At 49.6% G+C, this 23,503-nt stretch overlaps 1 protein-coding gene across 2 annotated transcripts in view; it reads right to left on the bottom strand.

The window, feature by feature from the left end:
* The window catches only part of USP36 (ubiquitin specific peptidase 36), a 164,509-nt gene that overhangs the window by 83,668 nt on the left and 57,338 nt on the right, over positions 1 to 23,503 (bottom strand). For both annotated transcript variants that reach the window (XM_075349682.1, XM_075349683.1), the window contains exons 9-11: positions 4,247 to 4,358; positions 4,005 to 4,145; positions 2,674 to 2,774 (exon numbers count right to left, since the gene is read on the bottom strand). In XM_075349682.1, coding sequence (XP_075205797.1) covers positions 2,674 to 2,774; positions 4,005 to 4,145; positions 4,247 to 4,358 — 354 coding nt within the window. The remainder of the gene's footprint in view (positions 1 to 2,673; positions 2,775 to 4,004; positions 4,146 to 4,246; positions 4,359 to 23,503) is intronic.

Raw genomic sequence — 23,503 nt, 5'->3', positions numbered from 1 at the left:
GTCAGCAGGAATGGCTGCCGGCGTCTGTGGAGAGGGGCGGTCCGTGGGAGTTGCCAAACAAAAGTGCGGGAAACAGTGTCCCCTCTGTGCCGATTGTGAGGGCTGGAGTATGTAAAAACGACTCCAGCCCTCGGCGCTGATGCACTGGCCAGCGTCCCGCCCCTCTCCTGACTGGCAGGTCTGGGGGCGGGAACGAACGGAAGCAGGCCGCAAAAGCCGGGGACTCGAGTTATCAGCGCGGCCGCCGTAAAAGCGCGGGCCGCGCTGAAGTCCCCGGCGCACCACAAGTGCCAGCCGCGCCGCAGTCCCAGCGGCCGGCGCGACCGATTCCCAGAAGTGTGCCTGCTTCAGCGAAGCTGAATGAGGCCATGGCACAAGCGCCGTAGCGCTGATGTCCCCCGGCGCACTACAACACCCAGCATGCTGCGGTGTGAGCGCCAAATGCACGGGGACACAGAGTACCTTGAGGAAGCAGGGCCATGTCCCTGATGTACTCCGCTCCATCCAGCATCTTCTCCAGGGGCTGTAGATGGAGCACGGTCTCAGTGCCTGGAGACCAGTAAATCCCACTTCACCCAGAGCCCTGTAAAAAGGGATGGGGAAGGAATCAGCATGTGGGCTCCTGCCGCCGTACCCGCAATGGGTACCTCAACCTTACAAACACCTCCGACATACAGTGGGGTGAGAAGGGAGCATGCTGGGAGCCCTGTATGGGCCCTCTTTTCTTCCATCCGACATAGTCAGCAGCTGCTGCTGACTAAAAACAATGGAGCTATGCGTGCGTGTCTGACCTCCTGCGCACAAAGCTAAAACTGAGGAATCCGTACTCCTACGGGAGGGTGTATAGCCAGAAGGGGAGGGGCCTTACACTTTTGAGTGTAGTTCTTTGTGCGGCCTCCAGAGGCAGTAGCTATACACCCACTGTCTGGGTCTCCCAATTAGGAGCGAAAAAGAAACAAAAAATTCTTGCTGCAGTAGTCTGCAGAGATGTGCCTCCTATAGACACTAAGCTAAAACTGAAGTAGCCTGGCTGGGCCAGAGGGTTTATACTGCAGGGGAGGAGCTAACATCTTTGCATCTACTTAGTGTCCTCCTATGGATAAGCAGCATAACACCCATGGTCCTGTGTCCCCCAATGAGGCGTCAGAGAAATAATATTCTCAAAGTCATTTCAGGTACAATGTAAAACAACTATTCTTCTATGTTCATATGTAGCATTTTCTTATGCAAATTAAAAGCAGCTTTTACATTACAAACAAAAGCTATGAGATTTCGCTTTTATTTTTCCAGACTAAATTTGAGACATGTAGCATTTTTGATAACTGCAGCATGTCAATTCTGCCAGCATTTTTGCACCATTTTTTCCCCCCATCAAAACCATTGAGAAAATGGGAAAGCTGAATAAAACTAACTTGATTAAACAGGTGGCAAAAGCACAGGATGTAATATGCATTCAAAAAACGCGGCAAGTGAAACGAGGCAAAAACGCGAGTTATGACTGCAGCATTTTTACGGCTATAGGAGCAGAATTTAGCTGTATGTGAACATAGCCTAAAGGTTTACTACTTTCAATTTGGTCCCACTATGGTACCTGACTATGTAATCCATTCACAGCGATATTATACTGCAGTGTATTGAACCTGACATTACTATTAGAGAAAAAGAGAAAAAACTCCAGCCCCAAAAGGGCTCCCAGGTTAATATAAAACTTCACCTTTATTTCTTTCGTAAAATCATTAGATCGGAAACCAGCGTTTACATGTAGAAAAAAAAAATAAAAAATGGACACTACTACGCATTTCAGTATTACACCGTTATGGTCTGTCAACAAGAATTGGATGCCACAGTATTGCATCTGACTTTTACTGGTATATTGCATTTCTAAACTAAGGGGTCCTTTAAATTATTAATAGCTGCTGCTAAAAAAAACAAAAAAAAAACCCACGGATTGCACATGGATGACAACCCAGAAGACAATCGTCCAACTCTTTTTAAATCAAACAGGTTCATACTAACAAAAAAAATCTATCTTGAGAGGGTAAACAGCCGAGACTGGAGGAGTTAATGCCAATCCTGTCTTTAACAGTTGGCACACAGTGCTGAGCACCGTTACAGAGGACACAGTAAGGGAAATAAAAGGCTGCCAAAACTCCCCCCTCAATAACAGTCAATTAACAGTTAAGAGGTGAATGAATACTGATTGGCATACTCAAAATATGCTTATTGAGTCAAAACAATTCTGAAATATATTGCCAAAAATGTAAAAAAAAAATAAAATATTATATATATATATATATATATATATATATATATATATATATATATATATATATATATATATATATATATATATATATATATATATATATATACATATATATACATATATATACATATATATACATATATACATATATATATACATATACACACACACACACACACAGATACACACACATAGATATACATACATGTCTATATTAAAAACAAAAGTGAAAGTAAGAAAAGTACAAGTTAGAAAGTGCAGAGGACAATATCTGTTTTTTTAATTTATCATATATTTCTCTGCAGTTTTGTTATACTGTACATGCAGTCTCATCTGTGAAGATGTATTCCTCAATATTTTAAAGATGTCAAAAAAAAAAAGAAAAAAAAGCAAACTGACATACAAACCTTAAGTAGAAGAGAACATAAGCCTGCTGATTTAGCACAACCTTGATGTTACTAGCATGAACAAGTGAATCATTCATTTGATACCACTGTCCGTTACTCGCCTGAAAAAGAAATAGTCACAAATATTAAAATAAAAAAAAAAAAAGAACAAAAAAAACAAACAAAACACTCAAAAGGTGATGTGTATAAAATACTGAGAAATCTATTGTGGTAGCCGATTTCTCAGCAACACACCTTATTCATTGGAAGACTTCATGCAACTCTGTACGGCATGAATATATTTTTGAACAAATGTCATTTTAGTATTGTCATGTGTTCTGATGTAGTCTTGCTGGACGCTAGAACAGCTCTTTTTACATTTTCAGGAAATTGATTTTGTTCTGTTTTATCATTCAATCCCTGCTTCCATATGTTTTTGCTGGACACAAAGCATAATGAGAAATAGAAAATCTCTCCTCATGCTTCTTGTATCTGTGCATTCAGCAAATGGGCGAATACAGCTACAGGCGTTTACTGGAAGCATCAAGTTCCATCTCTCGTAGAAGAAGCAGTCAGACAGCTCCGGTCCGGACACACAATCAGCTCAGCTGGCAGAACGCCAACTAGGAGTACGAAGAGGGGATTGGTTTGGGTGCGAAGGAGAAAGAGTAGATGTACAGTGACTTCTGGATCAGTGAGGCCGAGTTGTGGCTTCTGGGGAGGGCACAGTAGTTTTGACTACTATAGAGGTGACATTTAAGACCAGGCTGGCCAGCAGCAGTAATTTTAGGTTTTAAAAAATATTTTATTAAAATGAATAAAATTTGGGACCCATTTAGACTATATAAAAATATCAATGAAGACAGCCCCTTTAAAGATAGGTACCTCAATAATCAGCCAATAGGCTCCAGAAAGGGGTATTCCCATCTCCAAGATTCTATCCCAATATGTAGTAGGTGTAATAATAATTTTAGGAAATACCTCTAATTAGAAATGTGGTATAGTTCTTCTCATTCACTATGTCACTTACCTCATGTTCAGGGCATTGCAGGACCTTAGTTATCCATGGTTACAACCACGCATATAGTCAGTTTTTTGTGGCCATAATCATGGGTACCCAAGGTCTTGCAATGCCTTGAACATGAGATAAGTGATAAAGTGAATCAGAAGAAGAACTATACTATATTTCTAATTAGAGGTATTTGCTATAATTATTACGGTATACCTACTAGATATTGGGATCTTGGAGATTGAATACCCCTTGAAGTCTCAGATCTCTGAATCACAGGGATTTGATACATCTCATCACAATACTTGATTGCTTCATGGAGACATTTTGTAGATGTACTTACCTTTACATAACAATAGTAGTGTCCAGCATGGCAACTGTACCCAGAATGTACAAGAACAGCATAGAGTGCATACATAACAGGGTCACCATTCGTCTGTGACATGTATGGACGGATATTCAAAAATTCTGGGTATCCAACATCCTACAAAGCACATAAGTAATAATTAATGTACAGCCAAAAGGTGTCTATTATAACCTTAATCCCACTTTATTAGAAGACACAAGTACATTTTAGTTTCTCACCTTGGTTATTTTGCCACCACTGAAATTGGCAAATCTTTTCAGCGACAGTGTGAGGACATTTGAGGCTCGATGAATGCTGAATCTCTTTGTGGCAGGAACTTTCCTCTTACATCTCCCAGGAGAAAATAAAAATGGTTAGAATCCATGGCAGAAAAAGCAGAAAGGGCTGATTGTAGGCCATCAATGTTCAATTCCCCATTAAAGGTAACCCGACAGCTGATACATGCTGCTCGATCCACAGGTAGCATTAATCAGGCACTGGGCTATATAATTTCAGCCAGGTATGTTGACTTGATGTCAGAAGAAAAACACACTTAAAAAAGCACCAGAGACAGTTGCACAGGTGACTAGTCGAACGGCTTTTTATAACTTCCTCTGACGCCGCAACATTTCAGTCAAACACACATGGCTGTGATCGTACAGAAAGTGTCTGATGCATGCTGCTTTAAGTCCGAGCATGATCTTATCACCGTCAAGTTCCCCCTAAAGAAAATGTATCAGAAAACGAAATCAAGTTTAAAGATAAATGTAAAAAAATTAAACAAAATTCTCCCCCCCCCCCAAAAGCCAACAAATCTTACGATTCTCCTCTACATTATTGACACACCACCCCCTCTCCAGTGCTAATTAACCCCTTAACGACCGTGGGCAGTAAAATTACGTCCTAAATGTCATAATGTTACTGCCCGCGGTCCTCCGGCGGCAGCATGCCGCAATCGGCGCACATCTCAGCTGATTTTCACAGCTGAGATGTGTGCCTGCTAGGCACGAGCAGAATCGTTATCTGCTCGTGCCGATTAACCCCTTATATGGCGCTGTCAATACGTGACAGCGCCATTATAAGCGCGATTGCGGTAATGTTTTATTTACCGCCCGATACCGGAAGTCACGTGACGCGATCACGTGACTCCCGATAGTTGTCATGGTAGTACAGGGTCATGTGATGACTCCTGTACTACACCTGACTTGGTTTCACTTTCGCTGTGCCAGCGGCACAGCAAAAGAGAAAGACAGCGTATCTGCTGTTTACAGCCTTGTAGCTGTGGTCAGCAGATACTGCAGAGCGATCGGAATGCTGATCGCAATAGCCCCCTAGAGGGACTAGTAAAATTAAAAAAAAAGAGAATTTTGTTTACTTACCGTAAATTCTTTTTCTTATAGTTCCGACATGGGAGACCCAAACCATGGGTGTATAGCTTCTGCCTCCGGAGGACAAACAAAGTACTACACTAAAAGTGTAGCTCCTCCCTCCGAGCATATACACTCCCCGGATGACAAATCCAACCAGTTTAGTGCCAAAGCTGAAGGAGGACATCCACCCATAAGTAGAGATAGAGTAAAACCCGGAATAACCGGAACCTCTGTCTACAACAACCGCCGGTGAAAACACACGGAACAAGAAAGCTGCCAACAGGCAACAGGGAGGGTGCTGGGTCTCCCATGTCGGAACTATAAGAAAAAGAATTTACGGTAAGTAAACAAAATTCTCTTTTTCTTCATCGTTCCTTATGGGAGACCCAAACCATGGGACGTCTCAAAGCAGTCCATGGGTGGGAAATAGACAGAAACTGAGAAGTAGGCAAACCTAACTTCACAAAATGGGCGACAGCCGTCCGAAGGATGCGTCTGCCCAAGCTCGCATCTGCCGAAGCATGAGCATGCACTAGGTAGTGCTTCGAAAGGGTGTGCAGACTAGACCAAGTGGCAGCCTGACAGACCTGCTGAGCCGTAGCGCAAGAGGCACCGACAGCTCTGGTCCCCGGCGGGGGAGGCACCTGAGAACATTGGTAGGCATCGGATATGGCCGACCTAATCCAACGAGCTAGGGTCGGTTTAGAAGCCGAGAAACCCTTGCGCTGACGTGTGGTCAGCACAAAAAGAGAGGTGCACCGCCTAAAAAAACAGCGGTGTGACACATAGATCCGGAGCGTCCGCACCAAATCTAAAGCATGCAACGCTTTCTCAAAGCGATGCACAGGGGCCGACAAAGGGAAGACAATGAAATGTCCTGGTTAAGGTGGAAAGGAGACACCACCTTAGGGAGAAGGCCCGGAGTCGGATGGAGAACCACCTTGTCTTGGTGAAAAACCAAAAAGGGTGACTCCGAAGAGAGCACAGTCAAATCAGAGACTCTCCTGAGAGAAATTATGGCCACCAGAAAGACCACTTTCTGTGAAAGACGAAACAACGAAACCTCCCTAAGAGGCTCAAAGGGGGGTTTCTGTAAGGCCATGAGGACCAGATTAAGGTCTCAGGGATCCAGAGACCGCCGGTAAGGCGGAATGATGTGAGATGCGCCCTGCATGAAGGTGCGCACCTGGGCCAGTCGGGCGATATGCCGCTGGAACAACGCTGACAGAGCCGAGACCTGTCCCTTGAGGGAATGAGGGACAGTCCTAGCTGCAGGTCGGACTGTAGAAAGGACAGGATGGTCGGCAAGGAAAAAACAGCCAAGGAGCATGGCCGGAAGAACGACACCAGGACAGGAAAATTCTCCAAGTCCTGTGGTAAATCCTGGCCGAGGAAGACTTCCGAGCCTGAGTCATAGTGAAGATGACCTCGGAAGGAATGCCTGAAGCCGTAAGGATTCAGGGCTCAAGAGCCACGCCGTCAATCTGAGAGCCGCAGAATTCTGTCGGAAAACGGACCTTCTGAGAGAAGGTCTGGCCGGTCCGGGAGATGCCACAGCACCTCTACGGACAGACGGAGCAGGTCTGGGAACCAAGCTCGCCTGGGCCAGTCTGGGGCGATGAGTACGACCCGACGGCCCTCCATTCTGATCTTGCGCAGGACTCTGGGCAAGAGAGCTAGAGGGGGAAACACGTAGGCCAGACGGAACTGGGACCAATCTGGAACCAGCGCGTCCGCTGCCAAGGCCTGAGGATCGTGGGAGCGAGCCTCGTAAACCGGGACCTTGTTGTTGTGCCGGGATGCCATTAGATCCACTTCCGGAGTGCCCCGCCTGCTAAATTGACCGGAACACTGCCGGATGCAGGTCCCACTCGCCGCTGTCCACGGTTTGATGGCTGAGATAATCTGCCTCCCAGTTTTCTACGCCTGGGACGTGGACTGCGGATATGGAGGACTTGGAGTCCTCCGTCCACTGAAGGATACGTTGAACTTCCAACATTGCTAGGCGGCTGCGAGTTCTAGGAGTACAGCCCTGATCTCCAGCACATTGATCGAGAGGGCTGATTCGGACGGAGTCCAAGTGCCCTGTGCTCGGTGGTGGAGAAACACTGCTCCCCAGCCGGATAGACTGGCATCCGTGGTGAGAATCACCCAGGACGGGGCCAGAAAGGAGCGTCCCTGGGACAGAGAGAGGGGCCGAAGCCACCACTTGAGAGCTCCTGGTCTGTGGCGACAGAGCCACCAGCCTGTGCAAGGAAGAGGTCCCTTGTCCCAACAGCGGAAAATGTCCAGCTGCAGGGGACGCAGATGGAACTGGCAAGGGGAACCGCTTCCATTGACGCCACCATCTGACCCAGCACCTGCATGAGGTGCCTGATGGAATGACGGCGGAGCCTCAGCAGAGAGCGAACCGCCAGATGAAGGGACTGCTGTTTGACTAAGGGCAGCTTCACAAGTGCCAGCAGAGTCTCGAATTGCATCCCTAGGGACATAAGTTCCTGGGTCGGGGTCAGAGTGGACTTGCAAGCGTGGAGAGAGTGAGCGAGACACTCCGCTGAGAGTGAGCGAGACACTCCGCTGAGAGTGAGCGAGACACTCCGCTGAGAGTGAGCGAGACACTCCGCTGAGAGTGAGCGAGACACTCCGCTGAGAGTGAGCGAGACACTCCGCTGAGAGTGAGCGAGACACTCCGCTGAGAGTGAGCGAGACACTCCGCTGAGAGTGAGCGAGACACTCCGCTGAGAGTGAGCGAGACACTCCGCTGAGAGTGAGCGAGACACTCCGCTGAGAGTGAGCGAGACACTCCGCTGAGAGTGAGCGAGACACTCCGCTGAGAGTGAGCGAGACACTCCGCTGAGAGTGAGCGAGACACTCCGCTGAGAGTGAGCGAGACACTCCGCTGAGAGTGAGCGAGACACTCCGCTGAGAGTGAGCGAGACACTCCGCTGAGAGTGAGCGAGACACTCCGCTGAGAGTGAGCGAGACACTCCGCTGAGAGTGAGCGAGACACTCCGCTGAGAGTGAGCGAGACACTCCGCTGAGAGTGAGCGAGACACTCCGCTGAGAGTGAGCGAGACACTCCGCTGAGAGTGAGCGAGACACTCCGCTGAGAGTGAGCGAGACACTCCGCTGAGAGTGAGCGAGACACTCCGCTGAGAGTGAGCGAGACACTCCGCTGAGAGTGAGCGAGACACTCCGCTGAGAGTGAGCGAGACACTCCGCTGAGAGTGAGCGAGACACTCCGCTGAGAGTGAGCGAGACACTCCGCTGAGAGTGAGCGAGACACTCCGCTGAGAGTGAGCGAGACACTCCGCTGAGAGTGAGCGAGACACTCCGCTGAGAGTGAGCGAGACACTCCGCTGAGAGTGAGCGAGACACTCCGCTGAGAGTGAGCGAGACACTCCGCTGAGAGTGAGCGAGACACTCCGCTGAGAGTGAGCGAGACACTCCGCTGAGAGTGAGCGAGACACTCCGCTGAGAGTGAGCGAGACACTCCGCTGAGAGTGAGCGAGACACTCCGCTGAGAGTGAGCGAGACACTCCGCTGAGAGTGAGCGAGACACTCCGCTGAGAGTGAGCGAGACACTCCGCTGAGAGTGAGCGAGACACTCCGCTGAGAGTGAGCGAGACACTCCGCTGAGAGTGAGCGAGACACTCCGCTGAGAGTGAGCGAGACACTCCGCTGAGAGTGAGCGAGACACTCCGCTGAGAGTGAGCGAGACACTCCGCTGAGAGTGAGCGAGACACTCCGCTGAGAGTGAGCGAGACACTCCGCTGAGAGTGAGCGAGACACTCCGCTGAGAGTGAGCGAGACACTCCGCTGAGAGTGAGCGAGACACTCCGCTGAGAGTGAGCGAGACACTCCGCTGAGAGTGAGCGAGACACTCCGCTGAGAGTGAGCGAGACACTCCGCTGAGAGTGAGCGAGACACTCCGCTGAGAGTGAGCGAGACACTCCGCTGAGAGTGAGCGAGACACTCCGCTGAGAGTGAGCGAGACACTCCGCTGAGAGTGAGCGAGACACTCCGCTGAGAGTGAGCGAGACACTCCGCTGAGAGTGAGCGAGACACTCCGCTGAGAGTGAGCGAGACACTCCGCTGAGAGTGAGCGAGACACTCCGCTGAGAGTGAGCGAGACACTCCGCTGAGAGTGAGCGAGACACTCCGCTGAGAGTGAGCGAGACACTCCGCTGAGAGTGAGCGAGACACTCCGCTGAGAGTGAGCGAGACACTCCGCTGAGAGTGAGCGAGACACTCCGCTGAGAGTGAGCGAGACACTCCGCTGAGAGTGAGCGAGACACTCCGCTGAGAGTGAGCGAGACACTCCGCTGAGAGTGAGCGAGACACTCCGCTGAGAGTGAGCGAGACACTCCGCTGAGAGTGAGCGAGACACTCCGCTGAGAGTGAGCGAGACACTCCGCTGAGAGTGAGCGAGACACTCCGCTGAGAGTGAGCGAGACACTCCGCTGAGAGTGAGCGAGACACTCCGCTGAGAGTGAGCGAGACACTCCGCTGAGAGTGAGCGAGACACTCCGCTGAGAGTGAGCGAGACACTCCGCTGAGAGTGAGCGAGACACTCCGCTGAGAGTGAGCGAGACACTCCGCTGAGAGTGAGCGAGACACTCCGCTGAGAGTGAGCGAGACACTCCGCTGAGAGTGAGCGAGACACTCCGCTGAGAGTGAGCGAGACACTCCGCTGAGAGTGAGCGAGACACTCCGCTGAGAGTGAGCGAGACACTCCGCTGAGAGTGAGCGAGACACTCCGCTGAGAGTGAGCGAGACACTCCGCTGAGAGTGAGCGAGACACTCCGCTGAGAGTGAGCGAGACACTCCGCTGAGAGTGAGCGAGGACACTCCGCTGAGAGTGAGCGAGACACTCCGCTGAGAGTGAGCGAGACACTCCGCTGAGAGTGAGCGAGACACTCCGCTGAGAGTGAGCGAGACACTCCGCTGAGAGTGAGCGAGACACTCCGCTGAGAGTGAGCGAGACACTCCGCTGAGAGTGAGCGAGACACTCCGCTGAGAGTGAGCGAGACACTCCGCTGAGAGTGAGCGAGACACTCCGCTGAGAGTGAGCGAGACACTCCGCTGAGAGTGAGCGAGACACTCCGCTGAGAGTGAGCGAGACACTCCGCTGAGAGTGAGCGAGACACTCCGCTGAGAGTGAGCGAGACACTCCGCTGAGAGTGAGCGAGACACTCCGCTGAGAGTGAGCGAGACACTCCGCTGAGAGTGAGCGAGACACTCCGCTGAGAGTGAGCGAGACACTCCGCTGAGAGTGAGCGAGACACTCCGCTGAGAGTGAGCGAGACACTCCGCTGAGAGTGAGCGAGACACTCCGCTGAGAGTGAGCGAGACACTCCGCTGAGAGTGAGCGAGACACTCCGCTGAGAGTGAGCGAGACACTCCGCTGAGAGTGAGCGAGACACTCCGCTGAGAGTGAGCGAGACACTCCGCTGAGAGTGAGCGAGACACTCCGCTGAGAGTGAGCGAGACACTCCGCTGAGAGTGAGCGAGACACTCCGCTGAGAGTGAGCGAGACACTCCGCTGAGAGTGAGCGAGACACTCCGCTGAGAGTGAGCGAGACACTCCGCTGAGAGTGAGCGAGACACTCCGCTGAGAGTGAGCGAGACACTCCGCTGAGAGTGAGCGAGACACTCCGCTGAGAGTGAGCGAGACACTCCGCTGAGAGTGAGCGAGACACTCCGCTGAGAGTGAGCGAGACACTCCGCTGAGAGTGAGCGAGACACTCCGCTGAGAGTGAGCGAGACACTCCGCTGAGAGTGAGCGAGACACTCCGCTGACAGTCTGCACTGGATGAAACCCTGACTAGAAAGTCGTCCAGGCAAGGAATCACTACCAACCCCTGGAGGAGCTGAACCGCAACTGGTGAATACACGAGGGGCCGTGGCTAACCCAAAGGGGAGAGCCACGAATTGGAAATGTTCCTCTCCAATTACAAAACGTAGCCAACGCTGGTGTGAAACTGCGAATGGCACATGCAGATAGACATCTCTGATGTCGATGGATGCCAAGAAATTTCCTTGGGTCATTGACTGATCGCAGAGATTCCATGCAAAATTGCCGCACCTGAACATGCTTGTTGAGAAGCTTGAGATCCAGGTCGGAAAGCACCGTCCTTCTCGGGGACTAGGAAGAGATTTGAGTAGAAATCTCAGAACCGTTCCCAGTCGGGAACTGGTACAATTATTCCATTGGCCTGCAAGAGTGCCACGGCCTGTGAGAAGGCGGCGGCCTTGGAGCAGGGGGGAGTTGACGGAAAAAATCTGTTTGGCGGCTGGATAGAATTCTATTCTGTAGCCGTGGGAGATGGTAACCCACACCCACTGAACGAAGACGTGTTGAAACCACACGTCGCCCAAGAGGGAGAGCCTGCCACCGACCAAGGACGTTACTGGCGCAGCCAGATAATCAAGGGGAGGCTGCCTTGGTGGCAGCAGCTCCTGCCGACTTAGGACGCGGCTTCATGCGCCAGTTGGTTTACGGACCTTGGCCGAGTTAGTGGACGAGGCCGAGGGCTTAGAGGACGACCAGTTAGAGGAAACGAGAGGAACGAAACCTCGACTGGTTCCTGCCCTGGAAAGGTTTCCTGGGTTGTGGCATGGAAGTACTCTTCCTGCCAAAAACTTCCTTAATAATTTCATCCAGTTGTTCACCGAATAGACTGGTCCCAGCAAAAGGGAATCCAGCAAGGAACTTCTTAAGAAGCATCTGCCTTCCACTCTCGAAGCCACAGGAACCTGCGGATAGCGAGGGAAATAGCCGAGGCCACCGCAGTGCGGTGACAGTCTCCAGCTATAGGATGAAAAGACTGAAGCCTGGAAGTTAAGACAACCATGTCGGGCATAAAGACCCTGGTAAGGGAACGCTTCTTCTCCCGAGAAGCAGAGATGGCTTTGAGAGCCCGCACTGCTGCAAAAGATGGGGAGAACGAGGCCCCTGCCGCCTCATATATAGATTTGGCCAGAAGGACAACTTGGCGGACAGTGGGATCTTTAGAGAGGTGCCGTCAGCCACTGACACAACTGTCCGGGCTGAGAGACTAGACACCGTAGCGTCCACCCTTGGTGAATGAGCCCACTCCTTGACCACCACTGGTGGAAGGGGGAAACAGTCATCAGAACTACGCTTTGGGAAGCGTCTGTCAGGACAGGCTCTGGGTTTGGTCACAGTGGCCTGAAAAAACTGGAGTGGTTAAAGAACACACTCCCCGTTCTCTTAGGCAAGGTATACTGATGCTTTTCTGCTAGAGGGGGTTGCTACCCTGATACAGGCAGATTGAGGTCCAGTACAAATATAATGGACGCAATCAAATGATTAGCATCTGCGTCACCCTCGGACAAAATGGTACATGGAGTAGCGTCCGAGCCCCTAGTAAAGGCATCCTCCCCGTACTGCGAGTCAGATCGTGAATCAGAGCCGCGGGACGAGGAAGGAAAGGGGACCCTGCGTCTCCATTTTAGGACGGGGTCTGAGCCAGATGAAGAATCCTCTGTGAGCTTTGCTGAGCGAGCCGTAGCAGCAGAAGCGCCCTGAGAAGGGGGCTGATGCATGCTCAGCAGTGTCCGGGACAGCTGTCCCCTGGAGAGAGGGATTCTACTCAAGCCGGGGGGTTCAGCCACCGGGGCCGGAGCAGCCGGAGGGACCACTGGGGATGAGCTGCCAGGCTGCGGCACCACTATGTTAGAACAGGCATCACAATGTGGTTATGTGCTCGGTACAGACAGTACGAGTCTACATGCGGTGCATAATAAAAACAGCCTTGCATTCCAACCTCACAGCAAAGATCAGGAAGTCAGGCTGATGCAGAGAACAGGAGCGTGGGTGCTGAGGGAATTAACCCTGTAAGCACAGACAGCATGAACTCTCAAGGGATATCAGGTTCCCAGGAAAACTCATCCCCAAACAATCAGGGGAAGCAAACTGGAGGCCAAATCACACCTATAGTTAACCCTGGATGTCTCTCTGCAGAAACAGATCGCATATTGCAATTACTGTCAGCTCTCCCTACCAAAAATGATCTAGACATACTAGTGACCAAAATGGAGGCGGCACATGAAAGGGCCCTGTCTATTGTGAAAGGGGACATTGACGCTCTGGATACACGCACAACAGCAGTGGAAAAAGACGTATTTACATTATTTGAAAGAGTTAACACACTGGAGCAAGATCTCTCCAATTCCAGAACACACCTGCAAAATGTCGCCAATCTATTAGATGATCAAGAGAATAGGGGAAGGCGAAATAATATCCGATTGAAAGGCATTCCAGAAGTGATAACAGCCAATGCCCTGCTCAAGTCTGTAACTCTAATATTCAACAAGGTGATGGGGGCTGCTGAGGATACCACTTATGTGATTGATAGGGTCCACAGAGTGTTCCGCCAAGGCCCGGGGGATACTGCCCAACCAAGAGATGTTCTGTGCAGACTACATTACTACACCGATAAAGAAGCCATACTGAGAAATGCATGGACCTATGGAACTGTCTCATATGAAGGGTCTGAAGTCAAGCTCTTTCCTGACATATCATCCAGAACCCTGTACATGAGACGCCAACTTATGCCAATTTTGCAAAAGATCAAAGATAAAGGAGCATCCTACAGATGGGGACATCCATTTCACCTAATAGTTCGCCACAAAGGGGACCAATTCCTGCTGAAGCGTCCGGAGGAAGTGGAAAGTCTCTTCCAATTTCTTGATACGCCTGCGGTGGAAATTCCTAACTGGCTACTGATGGACAGACCTGCCGGGTTACCCCAAAGAAAAAGAGGAAGTAGACGTCTGCCTGCGAGATATCAGAAAAGTTCCAGGGACTTCGTGCCGATCGGTTATTGTTCCCAGGAGGAGCCAGATTGATGACTCGGGTTTGATCATGGTTTTTTGTCTCATGGTGGGAGGAGCGGGAGATAGGCCATATTTTTAGGCCTGGTGTGGTCATCATAATATTGTATTAAGGTCTTGCGAAATGTCCTGAAGTATTCATGCTTTTCGCTCTTTTTTTTTTTTTTTTTTTTTTTTTTTCTTCCCCCCCCCCCTTCTCTCTCCCCCCCTCCTCTCCATGTGGGTTATAAGGACCCTTGAATTGTTAAGTTTTGAGGATAGTCTGGAAATTTTGGTAGTCATCTAAGTTCTGTGCCTCTCACCGCCCTGTCCCAGTATGGGGGGGTGAGATGTGGGTTTGTAGTTTAAAATAGCAATGTCATTTTTGCCTAGAGCCTGTTCAGCTTCTGCCCTTGGTCTTCCACGCACCCCAAGGGTGGTTCTCCCGTTAGGAGGACACCAGGTCTCCGAAAGTTTCAGTGAGACTGTATAGTTTTAGAGTGTATAATTGTACTGGTCGTTCTTTTAGGCCAGCCGGTACGGTCTATAATTATATTTTGTCTAACTCTTAACGTACTCTTTCTCTAACTCATTATCCTTTTCTCCTTCTTGGTTTCTTTCTTTCTTCTGCGTTTTTTCTCTCTGTAGGGTCTGAACCCTTCTCTCTCCTTCCTGACTTTTCTGACCCCCTCTTCCCTTCCATCCCCTATCCCACTCTCTCATATCCCGTCCTCTCCCGTAGGGGGTACACCACAGCTCTTGACATAACTATGCACAGATCAGGGGTCTCGGAAGTGAAATATGGGACACTAAATGTAAAAGGACTACATAGCCCGGGTAAGAGGTCTATCCTGGCAAACTCGTTAAAAAAAAATGGGGTCCAAGTTGCCTTTCTGCAGGAAACGCATTTATGCAAACATAAACCATTCAAACTAACATCACGCTGGTTCCCTGAGGCATACCATAGCTTCTCACCAGACCCGAAGTCCCGAGGAACTAGCATCCTCATCGCTCGCGCAATTCCCTGGGAGTTCATGGACTCTCGCAGTGATGACATGGGCAGACTATTAATGGTGAAGGGCAGGATCGCCAGGCATATTTACACTCTGGTATCCATATACCTTCCCAATATAGGGCAGATTGACACCCTGGCGGGATTTCTGGAGTCAATGGAGGACTTCGTGGAGGGGACACTCATACTAGGGGGGGATCTCAATATTGCTCTAAACCCAGCGCAGGACACTTCGACAGGCACTTCGGCACATCCTACATCAGCTCTCCGCAGGCTGCGGTGCATGTTACATGAACAGCAGCTTGTGGATACATGGAGACTTCTGCACCCGTCCGATAAAGACTACTCTTTCTATTCAAATGCACATGGAGTGTACTCCAGACTGGATTACTTTTTTGTGAAACACAAAGACCTTGAAAGGATCTCTAAAGCCCAGATAGACAACATAACCTTCTCTGACCACGCACTCTGCACAGTGTCGGTCTTGTTGCAGTCCCCGATTCCACAGCAGTGGCAGTGGAAGCTGAACACTTCCTTGCTGGAGGACCCGGGAAGCCTGCAGATGGTACAGAATTCTTTGACAGAATACTTTACAATGAATGCGGGTGGGGACACTTCACCAACAACGGTTTGGGAGGCTCACAAGTGCGTCATTAGGGGGGTGCTCATACAGCAAGGGGCAAGGAGAAAAAGGGAAAGGGAATTGGAGGTTAACAGGTTGCTCACACAGCTGAGGGATTTAGAGACACAACATAAGCAGATGCCCTCAGCAGAGTTGGGGGGATCCTTATTTAAAGTTCGGGATGAATTGCGGAAATTACTTAACAACAAGGCAAAGGGGGTCCTTAATAGATGCCGTAGACACTTCTATGAATACGGGAACAAGTGCAGCAGGACTTTAGCGAGAGCACTCAGACAACAACAGGCGACAACCTTTATATCAAAAATATCCCCATCACATCCCCAGGGTTCAATATTACACTCTTCGGTAGAAATAGCGGAGGCGTTCCAAAAATTCTATGAGTCCTTATATAATCTAGAGACAAATGACCCTGCGAAGTCAAAATCATCTTTTGAAAGAAAAATTTCAGAGTACCTCAGAGAAGCAAAAATGCCGAGGTTGGAAGATTCTGACATAGCTATGTTAGAAACTCCAATCTCAAAGCAAGAACTGGTGGACGCAATTACGTCATCAAAACCGGGAAAAGCTCCAGGGCCGGATGGCCTTCCCCTGATTTACTATAAAAAATTTACAGAGATGATATCTCCACACCTCCTGTCAGCATTAAATTCCAGGGCCTCAGAGGGCTCAACCCCTAATGCAGATTCGTTGAGAGCACATATTACGGTATTACCAAAAATAGGGAAAGATCCAACACAATGCGCCAGTTATCGCCCGATATCCCTGCTGAATGTGGACACAAAATTATTTGCCAAGATCTTAGCGAACAGGTTGGCTCCTTTTCTTTCTTCAATAATTCATCCAGATCAGGCGGGCTTCATGGCGGGCCGTGAGGCACGGGATAATACTGTTAAGGCCATTAATCTGATACATAAAGCTAAAATGGGGGGTCTACCGTCTATGCTTCTGTCAACAGATGCCGAAAAGGCTTTCGACAGAGTAGACTGGACCTTTATGGAAGCCACGCTCGGTTGTCTTGGGTTGGGACGCGGCATGATGAATTGGATCATGTCTTTATACTCGGTACCCTCGGCAAGAGTCCGGGTAAATGGGATTCTGTCCGACCCATTTAAAATATCTAACGGCACCCGGCAAGGATGCCCATTGTCTCCGCTAATCTTCATCCTGACGCTAGAACCCTTCCTCAGACATGTACGAGCCAATTCTGATATTACAGGCATTGGGGTTGGCCAGGCAACACATAAAGTAGCTGCATATGCGGATGATCTTCTGTTTTTCGTTTCGGCACCAAGGATTTCGCTCCCAAACTTAATGAGGGAGTTTCAGAAATTCTCCAGCCTATCAAACTTTAAGATAAATTTCACAAAATCTGAGGCTCTCAACATAAATCTTACTTTTAAAGAAGTGGAAGAGTTGAAAACATCGTTTAGTTTTCGATGGGCAGCCCAATCCCTAAATTACCTGGGGGTACGTCTGACCAGTGACTTGGGTCTACTTTACTCACAGAACTTCCCATCTCTGTTATCTAGTATCAGGAAAGACTGTGACAGATGGGGGAAATTATTATTCTCCTGGTTTGGCAGATGCCAGATATATAAAATGAATGTCCTACCCAGAATTCTTTACCTGTTACAGGCGCTCCCAATCAAAATACCGTCTGGATTCTTCAAATCTCTGGAATCCATTCAGTCTTCGTTCATTTGGGGAGGTAAATCGGCACGCATAAAAAGAGCTATCTTACACAGGACCAAGGGGGGTGGGGGGATTGGGTTGCCAGATATAAGAAGATATCACTTAGCTGGGCATCTTACTAGAATGATTGACTGGTGCAGGAACGGGTCTCAGAAGGCGTGGGTACAGATAGAGCAGTCCTTTTCCCCAATACCCCTCAACAAATTACCGTGGGTACTCTCTGAGGTCCCTGCAAGATTGAAATCACATCCAACTATCGGACCAACCGTGACATACTGCAATACTGGGAAGGTGCAATCGGAGTTGATACCCAGACACTCGAGCCTGACACCGATCTTGAGCCATCCTGCTTTTGAACCAGGTAGAACAGACCCAGTATTTCAGGCATGGGTTCGGGGCGGGGTGGACCGGGTGGAAGACTTTGGGATTCGGGACAACTGGCCGCAGGTGGAGGGTTTGGGGGTTAGACAGGATCCCATCCCACTGGGTCTATGGAGATGCTTACAATTGACGCATTTTTTCAGTAGTCTCCCAGCTAGGACCCACTTTCAACGTCCTAAGACACAGTTTGAAAAATTGTGTATGGGTTCAGGCACAATACGACATTCGCTTTCAGTGGTTTATTCACTTTTGTCTTCGTCCCCTGACCAACAACTTCCCCCGTTTGCTTCACAATGGGAATGTGATTTGGGTATTCAGCTGACACCAATACAGTGGGAACGGATCTTCAGATTGGCACACACATCTTCCATCAGCTCCAGGTTCCAGGAGGCTAGCTATAAACTGTTATCCAGATGGTACAGAGTACCCTCCAGGTTACATGTCATGTTTCCAACAGTAGACCCCACATGTTGGAGATGTGGCACAGCAGAGGGTAACATTTTACATGTGTTTTGGGGGTGTGAGGCGATCCGGCCCTTCTGGAAGGGAGTGTCCGACACCATTCGCCAGGTTACTGGCAATGACGAGGAGCTGGGACCTGCTGCTGCCCTATTGCATCACTGTGGGGTCCCTGAAAAAACCTATAAGAATTCTTTGAGGAAATTCCTTATTATGGCTGCGAGAGTATGCATACCTGAAAGATGGAGGAGCACGACCCCTCCCACGTTGGTCCAATGGATCAATAAGGTCAATGACCTCATGTACATGGAGGATTTAACCTCCTCGCTGCATGATACATATGAGAAATTCTGGTCCACTTGGCGAGAATGGTTGGACTTCCAACATTCAGAGGAATATAGCGTCCTGGTGGGGGGCGATGTGGCTACCGATGGAACCGCAGTTTGCAACACTTAGCTGAATTCCCCTCCCTACCCCCCCCCCCCCCGATTTCCTCCCTCTCTCCCCCCCCTCTCTTCCCCTCCCCCTCCCATTTTTCTTCCTACTTTTCTATTCTTCTCACACTGATTGCCTAATAACTTCTCTTTCTTCTCTAGCCTTTCTATCTTTCTTGTTTTACATGTATTTGTGAGTCACCTTCGTTATCTGTTTTAATGTGAATCTGTATTAAAGCAAAAATGTGGTGGAACCTAGACTTATCAGGAACCCGGGAGGAGATATATGAAGGAACGTGATTCAGCAAGATACAAATATATATTTCCCGTTTGGCATCTTATTAATGATATATGTATTGTAGTGCAAATTGGCCTGATTGGTCATAAGAACTGTATTATGTTATGTTGAAGGTTTTCACTTAAAAATAAAGAATTTAAAAAAAAAAAAAAACAGCCTTGCAGCCCTGCTCTGATAAAAGACATGCTGCAGAAGTGGGGGCTCTGTCCAGAAAGACCCCCAGCAGAGTATATAAACAGGGTATATAAGCAGCTGCACAACCGGAGGTTGTGGCTTGCCAGACCGTTTAACATAGGAACATCTCTGTGCCCTCCAGATCCCCCAGAAGTGGGGGCTCTGTCCAGAATGACCCCCAGCAGAGTATATAAACAGAGTATATGAGCAGCTGCACAACCGGAGGTTGTGGCTTGCCAGACCGTTTAACAATCTCTGTGCCCTCCAGATCCCCCAGAAGTGGGGGCTCTGTCCCAGGCCCCCATTTGCCACAATGTGTTATGACACATTGAGAACGCTGAGAAAATGGCGTCCGCAGCGAGGAGAGGGGGCGGGGCCTACTCTGAGAGCAGGACGGAGGGCAAATGAGGCATACAGGGGAGGGAATCTTTCCTCAGTGAGGAGTGTCCCTTCCCTGTGCTGAATAGCCGCTGGGCGGAGCCACACTGTCCCACTGCACTGACTGACATGCAGGGGTAGAGAATCGAAACTAGGCCTCAGGCGAAGCCGGGGCCTAGATTTAAACATGCGGCCAGCGTGCAGGCACCATCGGCGCGGTTCTCCAGTGAAAACTGGAGAACCGGCCGGAAATGTTAACACAGTTATAAAACACACTCTCCCCCAATATTAAAGTACAAGGGACCCCTGGAATGACCACCGTCTGTGGTAATAACGTCTCAGTACTTAGCTTGTGAGACGCAGGTGCCAGGTCCCTGGGGGATGATCGCTCCATCCGTCAGGGTCCTGAAAGGGCTGCGGATGGAGACCGGTCTCCTGCAAAGCAGTGAGAACCGTGATGGCTCCCACTTCAAGCCAGAGCCCAAGGGATGGTGAAGGAGCGCGGCATGTGAAGGCTCCAGCCCTGTAACATCAACCTTAACAGCACCGCCGACACAGTGGGGTGAGAAGGGACATGCCGGGAGTCCAGATTGGACCCGCTTTTCTTCCAAATCTTTGAAATCAAAAATCAAAAATCAGAGGATGCATGTGTGTGTGTGTGACCTCCTGAACACAAAGCATTGAACTGGTTGGATTTGTCATCCGGGGAGTGTATATGCTCGGAGGGAGGAGCTACACTTTTAGTGTAGTACTTTGTGTGTCCTCCGGAGGCAGAAGCTATACACCCATGGTTTGGGTCTCCCATAAGGAACGATGAAGAAAAAAAAAAGTTCAAATCACCTTCCATTCGCCCCATTGAAAATTAAAGGGTTAAAAAAAAAAAAAAAAAATACGCACACATTTGGTATCGCCGCGTTCAGAAACACCCGATCTATCAAAATATCAAATCAATTAATCTGATCAGTATACGGCGTAGCGGCAAAAAAAAATTCCAAACGCCAAAACGATGTTTTTTTGTCGCCACAACTTTTGCGCAAAATGCAATAAGAGGCGATCAAAACGTAGCATCTGCGCAAAAATTGTACCGTTAAAAACGTCAGCTCGAGACGCAAAAAATAAGCCATCATTGAGCCAACGATCCCGAAAAATGAGAACGCTACGGGTCACGGAATATGGCGTAAAACGTGCGCCACTTTTTTCGGACAAACTTCCGATTTTTTTTTAACCCCTTATATAAAAGTAAACCTATACATGTTTGGTGTCTACGAACTCGCACTGACCTGAGGCATCACACCCACACATCAGGTTTACCATATAGTGAACACAGTGAATAAAATATCTCAAAAACCATAGTGCCATCGCACTTTTTTTGCAATTTTTCAGCATTTTGAATTTTTTTGCCGTTTTCTAGTACACTATATGGTAAAACTGATTGTTTCATTTAAAAGTACAGCTCGTTCCGCAAAAAATGAGCCCTCACATGACCATATTGACTGAAAAATAAAAAAGTTACGTCTCAGAAAAAGAATGGCGAAAAAGAAGGGAATTTTGTTACTTACCGTAAATTCCTTTTCTTCTAGCTCCTATTGGGAGACCCAGACGATTGGGTGTATAGCACTGCCTCCGGAGGCCACACAAAGCAATTACACTAAAAAGTGTAAGGCCCCTCCCCTTCTGGCTATACACCCCCAGTGGGATCACTGGCTCACCAGTTTTAGTGCAAAAGCAAGAAGGAGGAAAGCCAATAACTGGTTTAAACAAATTCACTCCGAAGTAACGTCGGAGAACTGAAAACCATTCAACATGAACAACATGTGTACCCGAAAAACAACCAAAAATCCCGAAGGACAACAGGGCGGGTGCTGGGTCTCCCAATAGGAGCTAGAAGAAAAGGAATTTACGGTAAGTAACAAAATTCCCTTCTTCTTCGGCGCTCCATTGGGAGACCCAGACGATTGGGACGTCCAAAAGCTGTCCCTGGGTGGGTAAAGAAATACCTCATGTTAGAGCTGCAAAGACAGCCCTCCCCTACGGGGAGGCAACTGCCGCCTGCAGGACTCTTCTACCTAGGCTGGCGTCCGCCGAAGCATAGGTATGCACCTGATAATGTTTGGTGAAAGTGTGCAGACTCGACCAGGTAGCTGCCTGGCACACCTGTTGAGCCGTAGCCTGGTGTCGTAATGCCCAGGACGCACCCACGGCTCTGGTAGAATGGGCCTTCAGCCCTGATGGAACCGGAAGCCCAGCAGAACGGTAGGCTTCAAGAATTGGTTCTTTGATCCATCGAGCCAGGGTGGCTTTGGAAGCCTGCGACCCTTTGCGCTTACCAGCGACAAGGACAAAGAGTGCATCCGAGCGGCGCAGGGGCGCCGTGCGGGAAATGTAGATTCTGAGTGCTCTCACCAGATCCAACAAATGTAAATCCTTTTCATACCGATGAACTGCATACGGATAAAAGGAAGGCAAGGAGATATCCTGATTAAGATGAAAAGAGGATTCCACCTTAGGGAGAAACTCCTGAATGGGGCGCAGCACTACCTTGTCCTGGTGGAACACCAGGAAAGGAGCCTTGGATGACAGCGCTGCTAGTTCGGACACTCTCCGAAGAGACGTGACCGCTACCAGAAAGGCCACTTTCTGTGAGAGTCGAGAAAGTGACACATCCCTCAGAGGCTCGAAGGGCGGCTTCTGGAGAGCAACAAGGACCTTGTTTAGATCCCACGGATCTAACGGCCGCCTGTACGGAGGTACGATATGACAAACCCCCTGCAGGAACGTGCGCACCTGAGAAAGTCGTGCTAGCCGCTTCTGAAAAAACACGGATAGTGCCGAGACTTGCCCTTTAAGGGAGCCGAGCGACAAGCCCTTTTCCAACCCAGATTGCAGGAAGGAAAGAAAGACAGGTAACGCGAATGGCCAGGGAGATACTCCTTGTGCAGAGCACCAGGATAAGAAAATCTTCCACGTTCTGTGGTAGATCTTAGCAGAAGTGGACTTCCTAGCCTGTCTCATGGTGGCCACGACCCCTTGGGATAATCCTGAAGACGCTAGGATCCAGGACTCAATGGCCACACAGTCAGGTTCAGGGCCGCAGAATTCCGATGGAAAAACGGCCCTTGGGACAGTAAGTCTGGACGGTCTGGTAGTGCCCACGGTTGGCCGACCGTGAGATGCCACAGATCCGGGTACCACGACCTCCTCGGCCAGTCTGGGGCGACGAGTATGACGCGGCCGCAATCGGATCTGATCTTGCGTAACACTCTGGGCAAGAGTGCCAGAGGTGGAAACACATAAGGGAGCCGGAACTGCGACCAATCTTGCACTAAGGCGTCTGCCGCCAGAGCTCTTTGATCGCGAGACCGCGCTATGAAGGTCGGGACCTTGTTGTTGTGCCGAGACGCCATTAGGTCGACGTCCGGCACCCCCCAGCGGCGGCAGATTTCCTGAAACACGTCCGGGTGAAGGGACCATTCCCCTGCGTCCATGCCCTGGCGACTGAGGAAGTCTGCTTCCCAGTTTTCTACGCCCGGGATGTGGACTGCTGATATGGTGGATGCTCTTTCCTCTACCCACATCAGAATCCGCCTGACTTCCTGGAAGGCTTGCCGACTGCGTGTCCCTCCTTGGTGGTTGATGTATGCCACCGCTGTGGAGTTGTCCGACTGAATTCGGATCTGTTTTCCTTCCAGCCACCGCTGGAAGGCTAATAGGGCAAGATACACCGCCCTGATCTCCAGAACATTGATCTGAAGGGTGGACTCCTGCTGAGTCCACGTCCCTTGAGCCCTGTGGTGGAGAAAAACTGCTCCCCACC

This window comes from Anomaloglossus baeobatrachus, chromosome 5 (genome assembly GCF_048569485.1).
Source record: "Anomaloglossus baeobatrachus isolate aAnoBae1 chromosome 5, aAnoBae1.hap1, whole genome shotgun sequence".
Lineage (NCBI taxonomy): Eukaryota > Metazoa > Chordata > Amphibia > Anura > Aromobatidae > Anomaloglossus > Anomaloglossus baeobatrachus.
The sequence above is the reverse complement of the archived record's forward strand: the minus strand, read 5'-3'. Positions and strand labels throughout refer to the sequence as shown.